General features: G+C 39.1%; 1 protein-coding gene across 1 annotated transcript in view; it reads right to left on the reverse strand.

Moving 5' to 3' along the window:
* Positions 1-17046, reverse strand: part of LOC149223414 (uncharacterized) — a 33434-nt gene extending 16388 nt beyond the window's left edge. Inside the window, exons 1-4 of the mRNA XM_089387904.1 lie at positions 16931-17046; positions 16746-16803; positions 16613-16654; positions 16424-16510 (exon numbers count right to left, since the gene is read on the reverse strand). Coding sequence (XP_089244030.1) covers positions 16424-16510; positions 16613-16654; positions 16746-16803; positions 16931-17046 — 303 coding nt within the window. The remainder of the gene's footprint in view (positions 1-16423; positions 16511-16612; positions 16655-16745; positions 16804-16930) is intronic.
* Between the last annotated feature and the right edge of the window lie 1942 nt (positions 17047-18988).

Consider the following 18988-nt stretch of genomic DNA (forward strand, 5'->3'; position numbering starts at 1 on the left):
AATCTTTCACCACCAAAACTAATCGCCACCAGCTAGGGTGTGTCTCTCAACACCAAAATTGGGAACTATACAAGGGTTTTCCCCTCACACGGTAAGCTAGAAGAGCTCCCAATTCCAACACACAATAAACCAAATCTTCATGTCCTCAATTGACCCCCCTACCTTCCTTTTATTATGATAGTTGTCAGAATACCATGAATCTTCTGACAACCTTGGGTCCTTTTCCTTCTTTTAATATAGTGACCTTTTTATAAGGTTTATTCTTTAATTTCATTTTATGTCACTTAATAATTACTTTGTATTAATTTAATTACACAATGTCACCTTAGAGATGAAATTAAATAATTAAATCAGTCAGTTGGTCTTCTATTCTCGAAAAGTGATATTACATCCAATGAGTACCCACTTTGCACTTTTTCTACACATTTTTTTTCATCTATCTTTAATTGGATTCCAAAACAATGAAATACATGTAGAAAAAATTGCAAAGTGGTATTTTTTGAATGCAAAACCTAATTTCACATCCAAGGAATGCCACAATTGAAATTTGAGTAAATTTGTAAGGATATAAGTAAAAAATATAATAAAAAATAGTTATTTTTTTCTTTTCCTTTAAAATTTATATCTATTATTTTAATCTTTTTACAATTTTTTTATTTTTTTATTTTTCTTAGGTGGTCCATTTTGAACCTAAAAATTCCCCTAATTTGAAAATGAGATTACTATTATATATTAAAATAGCAACTTGTTTCAAAATAGTTCCATGGGTTATACTTACTAGTTGTCCTTCCAACATTTTCATGATTTTCTCTTCAAATGAGATATGGAGATATTTGATTTAGCTCTTGATTTGGATTTTTGTGTAGCTTTGAAATTGGCATAGTTCCTACTTGCCTCTATTGGCCTCTATGATTTTCCTTTATGGCCATATTCTCATCACCACGAAGGGATGGGTGGGAATAATTAGATGTACCATAGAACGAACTATGATAATTAATACATTGATGTGCTTCATAAGGAGTTGGAAATGTCACTTTAGAGTTTGTAAGGGTTGAGTCAATTCCATCAAAGGAAAAGGGCATAGAAGTGTAGGTGGTAGAGATAGATAAGGTAAGATAACCAATAGAATTTTTAGGACTATACACAGAGCCATAACTAAAATGAGACCTATTTCTAGCCACATGACATGGACTTTGGGTGTAGATGATACTAATATTACCTTTTCTTTCATGAATGGATGTTCTTTTCTTAGAGGAAAAGAGGTATGTTTTATGGTTCAATTTGAGAGATGAAGACTCAGGGTGTTGTTTCTTCTACTTCTTCTAACAAAAGGCTTGGCTCCATGGACACATATAGTTTTTGCTAAACCTATAGGTATGATAATAAAAATACCTATGTCATGTTGCATGCACTCATATGCATTGATTTTATTTTAAGACTTTATTAACACACACACTTTGTTAATAGGGTTTGTTCATTAATATTGTTTCAGGATTTATTGAAAGCCACTATTTGTCGCTTCTTCCTTCATAAACAAATGGTAGCATACATCAAATATTCCATAAATTAGAAATTCAACTAGAAATTCTCATCATCCTTTCAAAATATCCAAACTCATCATGTCTTTCTTTCACCTAGTTTAATATGCATAGGTAAAGACATCCCTTATAGATTTAGTCCATTTCCCCTAATTTAGGTTTATCTCACTAGAAAGTCAACACCTATTTAGTGGTTCCATATCCTATTTATAGAGTGAAAATTAACATTTTATCTCCTATTATCTATTGTGAGAACATTATCTCACCGACCTACACGCTTCTTTCACATCTAAAAATTGAAACAACACGATCCCCTAAATTTTCTTCGCTTAAACATAGGAAACTTACACATGCATAAAATAAGTATAGTAGTGACTTCTTTTAAGAGGCTAACCAAATAACCATTTATATGGGATAATTTCCCTTCCTAAACAAACTATGGAAGAACTTCATAGGTCATGTTTTTAGCCAACTATAAAATATAAATGGAAATTAGTTGAAGCTCCCATTCTATTTAATTTTATTGCTACTTATTTAAAAAACAATTTTTTTTATAAGGATAAAGATGAATTAAGAGTATCATGGAGACATTTATCATAATGTGGTCTTTCTTACCAACAATTGTGGCACTCATCATGACATGATTTGAGGAGGTGAACAAAAGTTGTTTCAAAACTAAACTCATTCAAGTTGGACAACACTTATTATTGATGCATTGATTATAACAAGCTTTTAGGAGGTAGATAGAGACTACTACAGAAACAAACTCATTCATGTTGGATAACACTTCACATTTATATGGATTAAAAGAACCTACTAGTTTTTTCGAATTATGCGCATATAGGACTATACCAAAACATAAAAGTGGTGTTTGCTTGGAAAGGCGACAAATGTATAACTATTTTCAACTAGAGTTGTGTATGTCAACACATTGAAATTTGAATATAGCGATTTTCACAATTTGAGATATTGTTGTTGACAAATTTCTTTGTTGACCCTTAACAGTTTATAATGTAATTTAAAATCTAATTTATTATTACTCTTTTACTTACATTTTTATAATATTATTTAATATTAATTTCCTTATATTCCTATCCTCTTTACTTTATTATTTTAAATCTATCCTTATCTCCCCTATCTTTATTGTATTAACTTGTGATCAATTATGTACAAGCAAACTGAGAAATTGTCTTCATCAGTTCCAAGAGGATACTCACCAGATCTAGAATAAAGAAATAAGCTAACCTAAGATTACACAAAAACTAATGGATTTGGATTGTTTGGTCCCTAATAAAACCAATCAAAACCAAACCCCAAAGACTAGAACCCTAAAAATTGACATAACCGATACATTTACTTCTATCCTGGGTATTGAACCTGAGAATGATCATGGATCTTTCAGAAGATCCCTTTTTACTTTTTTCTTGCAGACACCTATCCACCCCAAGGTGTTGTCAGGAATATATGGAGAGGGTACAATGACTGTGTTTCCTTGAGTCAATTCCAATTACGGGTGGTTTGCAATTGTAGCTACTTCCTTATCACTATATGAGTGATCTGATTCATGGAAATGCTTGTGCCCACTTATTGATGAAGCTAAGTCCATAGTTGTGTCTCTTGTAGCTCCATTCGAGGGGTGGACCCCAATGTATCAAGGATGATATGAAATTTCATGTGGTTGAGATGAGGTTGAAGGACTCGATCTATTTGAAAATGTTTTTTGGTGCTAAGAGTTTATCTGCCTCGTTTGTTGTATATTTATTAGATTCCATTGAAATTTTTGGGTTTTTCAATCCTTGGGTCTTATTATTGGCATCTAGAGTAGGAGAGCATCCTTGAGAAGAGGGGTATACTTCCTAAAGATGACCAAGATATTGAAAAATACTACAAGAGAAAGTTGTATTTTCATAGTCCACCAACTACAAAAAAAATCACACCCTTCTAATGGAGGAGGATTTTATCTAGGAACACTCCAGTGAGATTTATTTCAACACATATGTGGGAAAATATAACAATTCCCTTCTCAATCATGTTTGTGTCTACCTTAATGAAATGGCCAAGTGAGTTATTCAATTCAATTAAGATATCTGGATGTAGCAGATGAAGGGGCATATTTAGGATCCTAACCCAAAATGGCATGCGATAGATGCCATAGAAGAGGGTTAAAACCATCATAAACCATGGCTTCATGCAAAGCTCACCTCGGTCCTAAGTCCAGGATCCTTTTTCAAAAATCTGATCATAATCTTGTAGATCCTTAAATTTTATCACAAAGAAACCCTTTGAAGAAAAAGCTAGATCTACATTCAGATCCAAGTTTGATTCACCCATTCTTGAAGCATTGATGTCGATGTCCAAAACCCATTAAAATGAAAAATAACAACATGTTGCAAAAAAATCCATTCTAGATTCGTAAGAGTGAGGGCAATCCACTTTGATAGTTGGGATATCCTCTGCCTAATCCGCAATGAAGGCATGCCCTAAGCGATCTTTATGTTTTGGATGAATGTGCCTTGGCTTGAGGGCATCCTTAAATGACTTACACTTAGAAGCAAAAGGTGCACTCCCACCTATGGCACCACCATTTAAAATTGAAATGAGATAGATTAAAGAGTCCTTGGCAATGCCATAATCATTGAGTGAATGTCCCTCCTGAAGTGGGCTTACCTCTATGAAGGAGCCACATAAAGCTAGAAGGGGCTCTAGTCCAATCTTAAATTTGAGTAGTGAGCTTAGATACTAGATCAACATATTTCACATGAATGTAGAAAGTTCCACCAAAGAATGACTTGGCAAAGACCAAAAATTGTAGGAGATCTAGAGCAATGACCCTAGCTTGGGCGCAGGAAAAACCCTATGACAAAAGAAATTTCCCCTTATTTACCAGATTTGAAGTAGGAGCAGTAGAATGAGAAGGATTCCAACAAATGACATAGTCATGAAGCAAAGAATCTTTCAAGAATAAAGCAACGACTAAAGACACTAAGGGTTCTATTGCAAAGAGAAATTCAAAATTATTATAATTTTATTAATAATATTAATAATATTATTATCATTACTTTGTTATAATTTTATAAATTAATATTAAACTCCTTAAATTTAAAACTCCTTTATTATATTCTTTTAAACACATTTCCCTAATTATTAATTAATAATATTATTAATAAACTCATTTATGCTCTTTCTACCTTAATAATCTAAACTCCCTAAATACTTATAATTAAGTAGTAATTCTTAATGAATTCTTCATTTATTCATTAATTATTCACTATTTATTTCTTAGTCCTACACTCATAACTATCAATGAAAGCATTGTGTCCGTAATAATGAGTGCAACATGTCCCATGTTTCCTATATGCCACATAATGGTTTTGACAACAATATTGAAATTTGTTTCAAGCAATTAAGTAAATCAATTTATGCCATATTATTAATAATATAGTTATAGCTATAGCTTTCACCTAACAATAATATTTCAAAATTTAAAATGAATAACATGGAAGAAAAATAGCCCACGGGGTTTTGGATTGACGGTGAATGGGTGCATTGTTAAGGCACTCCTTACGATAGGTCATTGGTTCAAATCCCTCGTGGATGCTTACCTACCAAAAAAAAAAAACATGGAAGAAAAATAAAATTAGTGCAACCACATAAATTAAATGGATGATAAACATTCAATAAAGGTGAAAACATTTACCTTGTGATACATGTCACATTTCCAAGGTTAAAAACATCATAAAAATAACTAAATTCTAACTTTATATTAAATTAATAATATTATTATTAATTAAAAATAACAATAATGAATGATTTAAACATATATACATTTAACAAAACAAGTAATAAGATTCTTAACCATGGAGATTCACCTCCACTTTACCATGAATATTTTAAACCCGTAAATAGGCTTTGTTACAATATTATGGGCCAATAATATAGTTTACTAATACCAAATGTCCAAAAAATGTAACTCATGTTAATATGACATTTTTTAATTAATTAATTTAATTTAAATGAGATAAAAAACATAGCTACTTTTAAAATGACTTCTCTTAAGAATATTTTAGAATTTTATGTGGAGGTTAAAACCCTATCATCTACTTAATAATTAATGATAATTAAATTCATATTTTGAAACTCTTTTTAAAAATAAACACACATATCAACATAGAAAATAATCATAAAATAACTAAGTTATAATTTTATCTGAATCTTTCAGATATGAATTACATAGAAGTTATTCCTATATGACGTTTCGGGTGGACACTCCACTCATCATTATGGACTAGTATTTTAAATTATTATTCTTATTATTATTATTCTTATTATTAATTTAAAAAAATAAGGGGTGGTAGGAGCACGAAGGGTAAGCCATTGCTCTGAAGAACAAAAGGAATATAGCTATACCTAGGGCCTAGGAATGACAACAAATAATCAAGTTGAGTACTAGGAACTTTGGAAAAGGTCTAGGCATTGCCAGAGACAAAGGAATCAAGAAAATGAGGATCTTGCAAGATTCAATGCTAGTAATAAGAATAGTATTTAAGGCGATAACAGGAAATTCATCGTGTTTTCCTCCAATTCTCTATAAAATAACATTGTTGGCGTCAAAATTTGAGGAAATCACACTTCATAACGTCCTCAGACCCCTCAATGAGGAGGCATATTCCCTAGCCAAGCGGGGTTCCCAACTAGAACAAGGTGTCATTGTGTTCCAGGATGAAGCACACTTAATTGTGCCAATCTTGTAACTAAAGGTATTAAATGAAAATATTTTGGATATCAAACAAATCAACCCCTCTGTCAATCAAACTAAGGAGAATAAACACTAGATGCCAGATGGAATCACATCGCTATTGAATGGATGATGGGAGAGGAAAAATGGGAGTTCGGTATACCCAACCCATGTTGCATTCCATGCATAACGATCTTCACACTTGGAGTAATTGTGAAGAAGGGCAACTTGTTTTAAGTACATAAAGGTCTTCTCATTCGCAGATGATGTGGGAACTGCAGTCATTTGAGGAGAGTCTATTTAATGCCATCATGTGTCCCCTTTGCGCGAGGATTGATCCCATGGCCAAAGATTATTCTTTGATGTTTCAATTGTAGGAGAATTTAATGCTAGCATAAGGGGAGAATCCATCTCTAGATGAGTGATAAATAAGGGAAGCCATGTAGATTACGAGCATATTTGGTTGTTACTTGGTTTGAATCTGTAATATTCCTAACCCAGAATATTCCTCAAACCCCAACAAAAACTACAACCAAATATGTGCAAATGATATAATAACCTAGAAGTGATAAAATAACAGTGGAACAACATATAACAATGTAAACCGGAAATATAAGCAGATACACAAGAAATGCAGCGAGAAATGCTAAGCCATTTTATTACACTGAGAAATAAAATGAGTACAAGAGGTGATTAGACAGATGGCACCTCGACTTGCACAAGGCAAGTGAAGAAATACTCTCAGAATGACAAGAATGGCCTCTTTGCATGGATGCTGCTGCTAGAAATCAAATGATGATTTGGGGCTGCTCCCCTCCTCGGAAAAAGCTGAAACTATGGATTCAGGCTCTACTCAAGAAACCCAGAAAAACCCAGAAAGCTTTCCTGGAATGGCCGACCCCCGAAAAACACCCTCTTGGGGTTTTGTGCAGTTCCTCAATGCCCTGCACTACCATTGTAGAAAACCCCTATAAACTCTGCCTGAAACACTACCTGAAACCCTGCCAACAATCCTCCAATGAGACAAGAGCTAGACCCCTGCTCAATCTCCTAGCATAACTCCACCTGCAAAACCGCAATCCAGCACTACAACCAAAAAGAACTGCATCCCTCTCCAAGTGTTGCGCAGTCCTCCAAACTACTGATGAAACTGCTACTGAAACGCTGATAAAACTACTGCTGAAATACCAAACGAAATAACTTGCCCGAGCAGGCACTCGAAGTCCCCCGGGGCTAAGGGTGAGATCTCCGAATGGAGACACTCAATGCACTAAACAGTGCTGCAGATCAGCTAAATAGCTAGCGTGCTCAGAAGTCGAAACGACTAGCTCAAAATGCACATAACTGAATGATCCAAAATGAGGGGGCTCCTCTATATTTTATAGTCGTTGCCTCTCACAATCCCTAGGCTCACCTCCTGTTGCGTGATTTTCTTTCCCTCCTGTGCAGTCCCTCCATGTGTCTGCGTGGGCCCCATTTCTACATCCCCCTTTGGCCCCCTTGGCTCCTCCTTAAGTCACAACATTGTGCTGCTAGGAAGTGACTTTTTATTCTTAAAGTGAGTTATGTCCACGTCCTCACTTTTTTATTTATAAATAACTATAGAAGGCAAAAATTGGGAAAAATCGAATATTCCAATTAGCTATGGCTAATTAGGAATATTACAGTCTCCCCCGACAAAATGTTGCTTGTCCTCAAGCAACTGAAGTGATGTATGCTGCAAGATCTTCTCACTCTCCCAAGTGGCATCCTCATCCGGAAAATTCTTCCACCTCACCAAGAATTCACGGACCGTCCTACTCTGTAGCTGCCTCTCCCTAGTATCAATGATAACCTCTGGCTGCAATACCAAATGCCCCTCGTCATCCATGGGTGGTAGCTCATCTGTCACTGTCACCTGCTGCCCCAATGCCTTTTTCAGGCATGATACATGGAAAACGTTATGGATCTTGCTACCTTGGGGCAGCTCCAACTCATATGCAACCTGTCTAACGCTATGTATCACCCTGTACGGCCCATAAAAGCGGGGCTTAAGCTTCTCAGCCCCCTTCTGCTTTAGTGATGATTGTCAGTATGGATGTAACCGTAGGTAGACCATGTCCCCTACCTCGAACTATCTCTCCACCCGACCCCCGTCGGCATAAAGCTTTTGCTAGTTCGGTGTTGTAGCCATTTTATCCTTGAGAGCTCAGAGAATATCCTGACTCTCTTGGATCCATATCTTGGCTCTGGGAGCCTTGCTATCACCAAACATTACGTCAGCAAAAGATAAAGGATGATACCCATATAAAGCATAGAATGGTGACATACCACTGGACATGTGATGTGAAGTATTGTAGCAGTACTCCCCTAGATGCAGCCACCTCAACCATGCTCGTTGTTTCCCACTGACATAGTTACCCAAGTAGCCCTCTAGCCACTTGTTAACTATCTCTATCTGCCCATCCATCTATGTGTGATAACTAGTAATCGGTGTCAACTCCGTCCCCACCAATCGGAAAAGCTCCTGCCAGAACTCGCCCATAAAATAGCTGTCCCTATCACTGAAGATGGTCTTAGGAAGACCATGTAGCCTAAAGATCTCCCTGAAGAACAGCTCGGCCACCTGTGCTGCTGTGTAGTGTGCGGATATGGAAAAGAAATGCGCGTACTTTGTCAGTTGTTCAACGACGACAAAGATACAATCCTTGCCCTGTACCGTGGGCAATCCTATGATGAAGTCCATCGAAATGCTCTCCCATTTCCCCTCCGGAATGGGTAGCGGCTGCAATAAATCTGCGGGATGGCTCATCTCTCCCTTGTTCTGCTGGCAAACATCGCACTCCCTGATATGCCAGAGTACGTCCTCCTTGAGGCCCTTCCAGGAGAACCTCTCTCTAATGGCCCTGTAGGTTTTGGTAAACCTCTAATGGCCTGCCAATGGTGAATCATGTGATGCCTGGAGTATCTTCTTCTTGAGCTAAGACCCCTCAGTCAAGAAGATCTGATCCCTGTAGTAGATGATCTCATCGATCACCCTGACCCTATCATCTGCCACCTGTCCGTCCAGAATCTCACATGCAAACCTGTCTTTGGAGTACTCTACTAAGAGTCGAGCCATCCAGTCTGTATCCAAGCTCATAAGAGACAACGTGGCTGGTCTACGTGAAAGGGCATCTGCTACCATGTCGTTCTTACCCTTGACATACTCAATGTCAAAGTCATATGCTTGGATCTTACTGATCCACTTCTGCTGCCTCTCCTGCAACTGCTTCTGCTCCAAAAAGAACTTGAGGTTGCTGTGATCAATCCTCACCCTAAACCTATTCCCCACCAAATACTGTCGGTACTTAGCCAATGCATGCATGATGGCCAGCATCTCCTTGTCGTATATAGAATACAACCTCTCATGCGGAAGGAGCTTCCGGCTCTCAAAGGCTATAGGGTGACCTCCCTACATCAATACTGCGTCGATCCCCTCTCCTGACGCATCACACTCCATGGTCGCGTAAAAGCTGGCAATGCAAGCACTGGGTACCTGCTCATAACCTCCTTGAGCTTGTCAAAGGCTCGCTACGCTGTATCCGACCAACTGAATGCCCCCTTCCTCGTCAAATCTGTCAAGGGTGCAGCAAGCTGTGAGAATCTTTGACGAACTTCCAGTAGTAAGTACAAATGCCAATGAATCCTCAAAGTTCTGTCACGTTTCTCGGCTCCGGCCAATCTCTGATGGCCCTAATCTTCTCCTCGTGGACCCTCACTCCATCCACTTCAATGATGTGTCCCAAGTATAACATCTCCGTCAACCCGAACTCACATTTGGAGAGCTTGGCATAGAACTGCTGCTCCTCCAAGATGCATAACACTGTCTCAATACACTGGAGATGATCCTCCCACGTCCTGCTGTAAATGAGTATATCATCAAAGAACACCAACACAAACTTCCTCAGGTGACTACAGAAGATGTGATTCATGCAAGACTAGAATGTAGCTGGGGCATTGGTTAGCCCGAAGGGCATCATCAAAAACTCAAAGTGCCCATAATGACATCTAAAGTCGGTCATGGGAATGTCCTATTCCCTCACGCGAATCTGTGGTACCCTGATCTCAAATCAATCTTTGAGAAGAACCGTGCTCCTCTCAACTCATCCATCAACTCATCGATCCTAGGTATGGGGTACCTGTTCTTCAGTGTCCTCTTGTTCAGGGCCCTGTAGTCAATGCACATCCTCAATGTATCGTCCTTCTTCTTCACCAACACCACAGAAGAAGCAAAAGGACTTGTGCTCGGTCGGATGTGCCCAAGAGCCAACAACTCTTGAATGGCCCGCTCTATCTCGTCCCGATAGGCCTTGGGATGCCTATAGGGGATGGTGATCACTGCCTGGATGCCTTGCTCAAGCTCGATAGTGTGCTCAAACCCCCGATCCGGTGGCTGTCCTGGTGGAATCACTCCAAACACTATGGCATACCAATCAAGGATGGAATGGATCTCTGGAAGTACCGTCTGCCCTGTAGTCCCTGCCTCTGATGCACGCAGCTCCACTACCCACTCTATGTCTCCCTTCCAGAAGACTGCCTCCATCCGATGGGCCGACACAGTCTGAGGTGGATATGTGTGCTGTCCTCGTATCTTCTCATGCCTCCCTATCTTCTCATCATCCCACTCCATCTCTAGGGTCTCCTAATCTGTCGTAACCTTCCCTAGAGTAATAAGCCATTGAACACCCAGTATCATGTTGGTGTCCAGAATATTGACCACGAAAAAGTGGTCAGTCAATGTGTAGGTGCCCATCGTCACTGAAAGCTCTGGGACATAACGAGCACATGTCATGGTTTGATCTCCTAGGACCAATATTGAAAACCCATCGAAGCTCTTTGTCTGAATACCTCTCCGCTCAACCATCTGTGCATCGATGAAGTTGTGGGTTGCCCCACTGTCAACCAAAATTGATACGCGCTGGCCACATACTATCCCTCGTACGCGTAGCGTCAGATACTTGGGAACTCCTCGCAACGCTGCAAGGGCCCCTCCGGTGGGTGCAAAATATGCACCACCTGCTGTTGGTGGTGGAGGTGGCAAAGGTCCCTATATGGCATGGCTATCTCCTACCTCCACATCCTCCTTGTCATCCTCTTCTCCACTACTCTCGGAGAAGACCTCAATGAAATGTGCCTTGCCAGCAGCATATCTATGCCCTGGTGTCCATGGCTCCTGACATGTGAAGCACAATTGCTTCTTCTTCAGCTCCCTCTTGACATCATCGTCAATCTGCACTCGTCCTGGATTCCCCTTTTGAGGTGGAATCCTCACATCCTTCCCCTTAGATTGGAAAGTCTGTCTCTGGGGGTAAGGTGTCCAGGTCCTAGGTAAGACATCCTGTAGGTCCCAGGTCCTGTAGATAGCGTCTTGGAGTGTGGTTGGTTTAGTGAATCGGACTAAACCCTGAAGTGGCTCTGCTAACCCCTCAACATACATATAGACCCTCCGTGTCGTGGATAGGTCTGGCACCATCACGGAGACCCTCAAGAAATCTGCAATGTAGGTCTCTGGGCTCCCTGTCTGTTTGAGCCTCGTCAACTCAACAAAATGCTGCTCTAGATCCCTCCGGTCAAATCGCTCCATCAATCTCCTAGTAAACTCAGCATATGTCGTCACTATAGAGTGCCCAAGTGTAACCATCCCATGAAACCACCAATCCTGGGCCTCACTGTCCAAATGCAATGTTGCCACCTTGATGGCCTCTGTCTCCGACATCTGGTTAAGCTGGAAATAAATGTCCAACTTCTCCACCCAAGACTTTGCTGAGTTGTTTGATGAACCATCAAACGTAGGCAAGTGGAATCTACTCGCTGCCCGGTGGGTGTCGCCATCATGGTAATGCCGGTACCTCTGTGATGGTCGCGGGGTCTGCTATCCCACCGGAGCTGAACAAAATCTCTGAATGAGAGGGCTTCCCTGAACTCCTGCCCATAGTCCTGGTACTCTGCAAAATAATCGCCCATATGTCCGGGCTTTTCCTCCTGCTAGGTTACAGCCCTCGTGTCTGCTCCTAAGAAAGTGGGCATGGTAGAGCGTGTAGGGGCATGTGATGCCACTTGCTGCGCAGTATCACGCTGCTCTGGCAAGTGATTTGATGCACCTGATCCCTCACCAATCTGAAAAACTCGTGGGCTCTCATGCTGTTTGGCCTCTACTGTCATGAATCTTTGTCCCATCACCTCAATCTGCCTCGACAGATCCTGCATTGATTTGAGGAGCATATCCACAAATCTCTTCCCGTCCTTGTCGACCATTTGTTCTGCGTCCACTATTGGCTCTCTCTGTTCTGCGTCTACCACAGGCTCTACCTGTTTTGCGTCCACCACAGGAACACAGTCTCCCTCCTTGTAGGTATTCTCCAACCTACGTCCAGTGTCTATGTACCTCCTACCTCTGTAACAAATGTAGGGTTTTTCCCCTGGTGTCATAGATTGCTAGCTCCACAGGCTGAGTCAGATCTATGCTCTGATACCACTATAATATTCCTAACCCAGAATATTCCTCAAACCCCAACAAAAACTCCAACCAAATATGTGCAAATGATATAATAACCCAGAAGTGATAAAATAATAGTGGAATAGCATATAACAATGTAAACCGGAAATATAAGCAGATACACAAGAAATGCAGCGAGAAATGCTAAGCCATTTTATTATACTGAGTAATAAAATAAGTACAAGAGGTGATTAGACAGATGGCACCTCGACTTGCACAAGGCAAGTGAAGAAATACTCTTAGAATGACAAGAATGGCCTCTCTACGTGGATGTTGCTACTGTGCTGCTGCTGCTTCTAGAAAACAAATGATGATTTGGGGATGCTCCCCTCCTCAGAAAAAGATAAAACTTTGGATTCAGGCTCTACTCAATAAACCCAGAAAAACCTAGAAAGCTTTCCTGGAATGGCCGACCCTCGAAAAAAACCCTCTTGGGGTTCTACGCAGTTCCTCAATGCCCCACATTGCCACTATAGAAAACCCCTCTAACCTTTGCCTAAAACGCTGCCTGAAACCCTACCAACAATCCTTCAAATGAGACAAGAGTTGGACCCCTGCTCAATCTCCTAGCATAACTCCACCTACAAAACCCCAATCCAGCACTACAACCAAAAAGAACTGCGTCCCTCTCCAAGTGCTGCACAGTCCTCCAAAATGCTGATGAAACTGCTACTGAAATGATGATAAAACTACTGCTGAAATACCAAAGGAAATACCTTGCCTGAGCAGGCACTCGAAGTCCCCTGGGGCTAAGGGTGAGATCTCCGAAATGGAGATAGCACTAAACAGTGCTGCAGACCAGCTAAACAGCCAGCATGCTTAGAAGTCGAAACGACTAACTCAAAATGCACATAACTGAATGATCCAAAATGAGGGGGCTCCTCTGTATTTTATAGCTGCTGCCTCTCACAATCCTTATGCTCACCTCCTCTTGCGTGATTCCCCTCTTGCCATGTGTTCTTTCCCTCCTGCGCAATCTCTCCATGTGTTTGCATGGGCCCCATTTCTGCGTCCCCGTTTGCCCCCCTTGGCTCCTCCTTAAGTCACAACGTTGTGCTATTAGGAAGTAACTTTTTATTCTTAAAGTGAATTATGTCCCCCGTCCTCACTTTTTTATTTATAAATAACTATAGAAGGCAAAAATTGGGCAAAATCGAATATTCCAATTAGCCATGGCTAACTAGGAATATTACAGAATCCTCTTATGGAGAATTGGCCTCTAATAGTGATGAAGAATTGCAACGCTCCCAGGGATTTCGGTCACTGGAAGAATGTAGTAGGGAAGCTCTTTAAGAATTTAATTAGAATGTATGAATTGTCGAACAAGAGATTGGATTTGACGGAGAAAGAGGGACGATTGTGCAAAGATGTTGGACAATAAATTGCATTGGACGCATGCTCGAATGGAGCGCATGATTTCGCATGGAGACAAAAACTATGCTACTAAGGACTAGGTAGAGAGAGACGACTTGGAGCTCAGAGGATGAAGGAAAACAAGGTTCCCTAGAACCCATTTTGTCTTTGCAGGATATTGTAGATGCAGGCGTGGAGGGAAATAATGGAGCAACTCGTGACAAATAGGTGACACCTGAGAACAAGTTAGACCTTGACCCTTCTGAAGTGAATTAGTCAATAATGTAATATGTTATGTAGATATGAACAATTTTTAAAGAAATTCTATAGAATATATAGACATTTTCAACGTAATATTGTAAAATTAAAAACCGAGGAAACTAAGAAAACCAAGCTATAACGCATATAAAAAAACCACTATGTCTAAAAAGACGAAAATTTGTTTATTTTAATTATTATAAAAATATTATTTAAATGTTTATTATATTGAAAATGGAAAATTAAAAAAATAAAACTAATAACCAATAAATAAATGACTCATTGCCACTTCTAACTTTTATTACGCCATAAGGCATTCCCTCTGAAATCGACTCTCCTCTTGTCTTACGTGTCTTACCATGATCCATCCGATCTTATGTTAGACGATTAAACTGTTTTCCACCATTAATAAAAAATATTGTTATAATTAAAAATAACAGTAAAAAATTCATCCGTTTCTTGGGGCAGTGAATGATCCTTTTCTTGGAGGGGCGAACCCTCTTGGAGCAGCGAATGATCCTTTTCTTGGAGCGGCGAACCCTCTTGGAGTAGCAAATGATTGAGAGAAGGTAGATGGCCATGGCTTGCCTCGCAGAATATCGTCCTCCTCTATCTTATCCATCCATGAAACCTCTTGTTGTTCCGTCCCTGTCTAGCAAGTTTCCTGCGTATCCCTGCCAAAGAGGATTTCCTGTCCAGGGAATGTCTCATTTGACATCTCCACCATGGTATTCCATTAGTTACGCTGGCATTTTCATGCCCTCATCTCATCTCGGTTCCCCATTTTCCCTTTTCGCATACAAAACAGAACACCCAATTCCATATTTGATTACGTTGTAACGAGTTTCTTTTTTGTGGCAAGATCCTTGGAGCTATGTAATTATTGACCTGCAATTCATTTGACAATCATCGACCTGCAGGACAATCATCGATGCGGTTGAATGACGGTAATGGCATAAAGGTAAAAGAAATCGTAAGCTCTCAGAATCAGTCACTGATCACGAAATGGTGAATTTATGAATTTTATGTCGCTAAATTAGCCTAAATTTTTCTTTAGATCTGTTATTGCTAAAATAAAATCTTTGTTTTATGCTCTCAGCATCAATAACCGATCACGAAATGGTGAATTTAAGAACTTTATTTAGTTAAATTAGCCTAATTTTTTCTTTAAATTTGTTCTTGCTAAAATAAAATATTTGTTTTAAGCCCTCAGCATCAGTGAACGATCAGAAAATGGTGAATTTATGAACTTTATTTAGCTAAATTAGCGTAAAATTTTCTTTAAATCTGTTCTTGCCAAAATAAAATGTATGCACGAAATTTTTTCTGTATAAGTTTTTTCATGTGGAAATGAAATGGATGCATGAAAGAGAATTTTAATAACAAAAATATTGTTATAATTAAAAATATTGTGCAGTAATAAAATGAGAGCATGAAAAGAGATTTTTCCAACCTAATTCTTTCCTAGTTATGGGCGGTTTTCCATTTTCAAGAGAATAACACTCTGCATGCAACATATAAGGAGCTTAGTATTAATTTCCATACAAATAAGACTGGATACCAAACAGTTTCATGCAAGAGGAATCAGTTGTATTATTGAAATTACAAATCCTATTAACAGAACCCAATGAAGATCATATTATAACTTATAACCAAAAAATGAATAATCTTTGAAAGGAACTATGCTGCAACACACAGATATAACATGGACTTTATCATAACAATAAAAGCGTATAACCATTAACCTTGAAAGTGCAGATCTAGTCCCATAGATAATTAAACAGACTTTGTTCTCATAAATAGGAAATAAATTGTTCTCTTGTCTGTGGACAGAGTCAATTATACAAGAAAACTATAACAGTACAGCTACATCGTGAGGTGAGGACGCCGGAGTAAATACCTGGAAGTAGAGGCAAACCCTGTTAGGAAACAGGGCCTTAACCAGACCCCCTTTCCTCATTGTTGTAACCAGAGGAACAAAACTAACACTGGAAAAGAGGGTAAGATGCTACAGGAGTATACCTGTGATTTTACCACCATAGTGCCGGAGTAAATACCTGGAAGCACAACCATAGTGCTGGAGTAAATACCTGGAAGCAGAGGCAAACCCTGTTAAGAAACAGGGCCTTAACCAGACCCCTTTTCCTCATTGTTGTAGCCAGAGGAACAAAACTAACTCTGAAATATAGGGTAAGATGCTACAGGGTATACCTGTGATTTAACCACCATAGTGCCGCAAGTTTGGCACTTCACCTGCAAACAGACAAGAAAATGCTCAAAAAAACCAAGACTGTAAGTGCTGGAAACGTCCCTCACATCAAACCCACATTTTATATGGGTGCACGTACTGCTGAAGGCAGCCATCCGATGGTGCGGGACCCTTCGGTGACAGATGAGAGCACCTGTGTAGAGAAGGTCGAATTAGAAGTTAAACAGAAAAACCACAACCCAAAACTGAGAGCGAGTAAGTCGGGTATGGTCAAGAGGAGAACCACTCATACGTATAGTCAAGAGGAGAACCACTCATACCTTGGTTCTGCTCGCTGGAAGTCAATTCTGCCAACATAGTTGTAATCTTCCACATTGCTGGGATAATTGCCAGAATTTGGAATGTTGCTGCAAATGGTGCAACGACTATTAGACATAATTTGAGATTATCATTTTCTTTCATGTTATTACAATGCACGATGGGGGCGAGAATGAACTATCATAAAATGACCCATTTTATCAGTTGGTCAATATAGCCTGTATTCTTGTAGACAATATATATTGTTCTCATCTAGTTCAGAATCATGGTTGAATTTTTTTTTAATATGTATTTTGAAATTGTGGTGAGGTTTGGTTTTAAAAATCTTGTGGTCTAATTTTGTTAAAAATTATAAATGCAAGACTATATATGCCTTTCAAATGCGATTTCTTCGATTAAAAAAAATATACAAAATGCTATTTTTTCAATTAAAAAAATATACAAAACAAATAGATGTAATTTTCATGATTGCTACCGTCACTGCTTGCATTTGCATTTGTACTGTTGTGCAGGCAACTATTGCTAGATGTAACTCATGTTTAACGTAATTGCTCCTTGAAACTTTCATTTTCTTTCCTGTTATCTCCTTGAAACTTTCATTTTCTTTACTGTTATTATGATGCACAGTGGGGTGGGGTGAGAAGGAACTATTAAAAAACGTCCCCATTTCATTAGTTGGTTAATAGCCTGCTTATGGGTACGTATTATTTTCATGTAGTTCAGAATCATGGCTGCAAGTTGCTTTCCATATATAAAATTCTGGATATGAATGATCAGTGAAGAGGAATTTGAAGTCATGACACACAAGTATTGATGGTTGGATTGAAAAATTTAACAGTATTGTTATTCAACAATTACTATTATTCTAAGCAACAATTTTATTTTAATTATAGTGCACAGGATATATTTTTAAATGTATAAATAATTTATAATCATTTTTTTAAAATCATCCATTCTCAAACTAATAGAACAATCCAAGAATAAATAAGTAGTTTAACTCCTTGAGGATGCCGGAGTAAATACGTGGAAGCAGAGGCAAACCCTGTTAAGAAACAAAGCCTTAACCAGACCCCTTTTCCTCATTGTTGTAGCCAAGGGAAATAGAGGTACCTGTTACAAAAAAATCGATAGTCAAAATAGTTTTAACAGAGAGGAACAAAACTAACACTCGAATAGTGGGTAAGATGCTACAGGAGTATCCCTGTGATTTTACCACCATAGTGCCGCGAGTTGTAACTTTACCGGCAAACACACAAGAAAATGCTCATAAAAACCAAGGCTGTAGGAGCCGGAAACGTCCCTTACATCAAACCCTCGTTTTATCTGGGTGCATGTATTGCTAAAGGAAACCATCCGATGGTGCGGCCCTCCTGTGACAGATGAGAGCACCTGTGCAGAGAAGGTCGAGAGGAGAACCACGCATAACTGGAAGTCAGTTCTGGGGTTCTGGTGGGAAAAGCATCGATCTGAATCCGAGCAAGAACCAGTGGTTTCTCTGTCATGACTTTGGCAGAGAGCAGTAGCATGCTCTCAACAATTGGAGAGAATGGTGTTCGAGACGGAGGGTCAATCCTGAGAACAATGCCAAGTGTTTGTGGGTGGAAACAAACTTAGAAGCCTCCATTGGTAGGTGTTATACACTGAAGGTTAATGGCTACGTCAAATCATATACATGTGTTATATACAGAAGGTTAATGGCTAAGTCAAATCATATATGTGCTAAACATTGTAACTCGTATGGCCTAAATGAAAATAATTCTCCGTGCATGACTCAACATGAAAATAATTCTCCGTTCATGACTTAACTCATGTTTAACGTAATTGCTCCTTGAAACTTTCATTTTCTTTCCTGTTATTATGATGCACAGTGGGGTGAGAAGGAACTATCAGAAAAAACGTCCCCATTTCATTAATTGGTAGCCTGCTTATTATTATGGGTACGTATTATTTTCATGTAGTCCAGAATCATGGTTGCACGTTTTTTTCCATATATAAATTTCTCCATATGAATGATCAGTGAGGAGGAATTTGAAGTAATGACACACAAGTATTGATGGTTG

This window comes from Pinus tabuliformis, chromosome Q, assembly GCF_031772625.1.
Source record: "Pinus tabuliformis cultivar Carrire ecotype Pingquan chromosome Q, CPIR1, whole genome shotgun sequence".
Taxonomy (NCBI): domain Eukaryota; kingdom Viridiplantae; phylum Streptophyta; class Pinopsida; order Pinales; family Pinaceae; genus Pinus; species Pinus tabuliformis.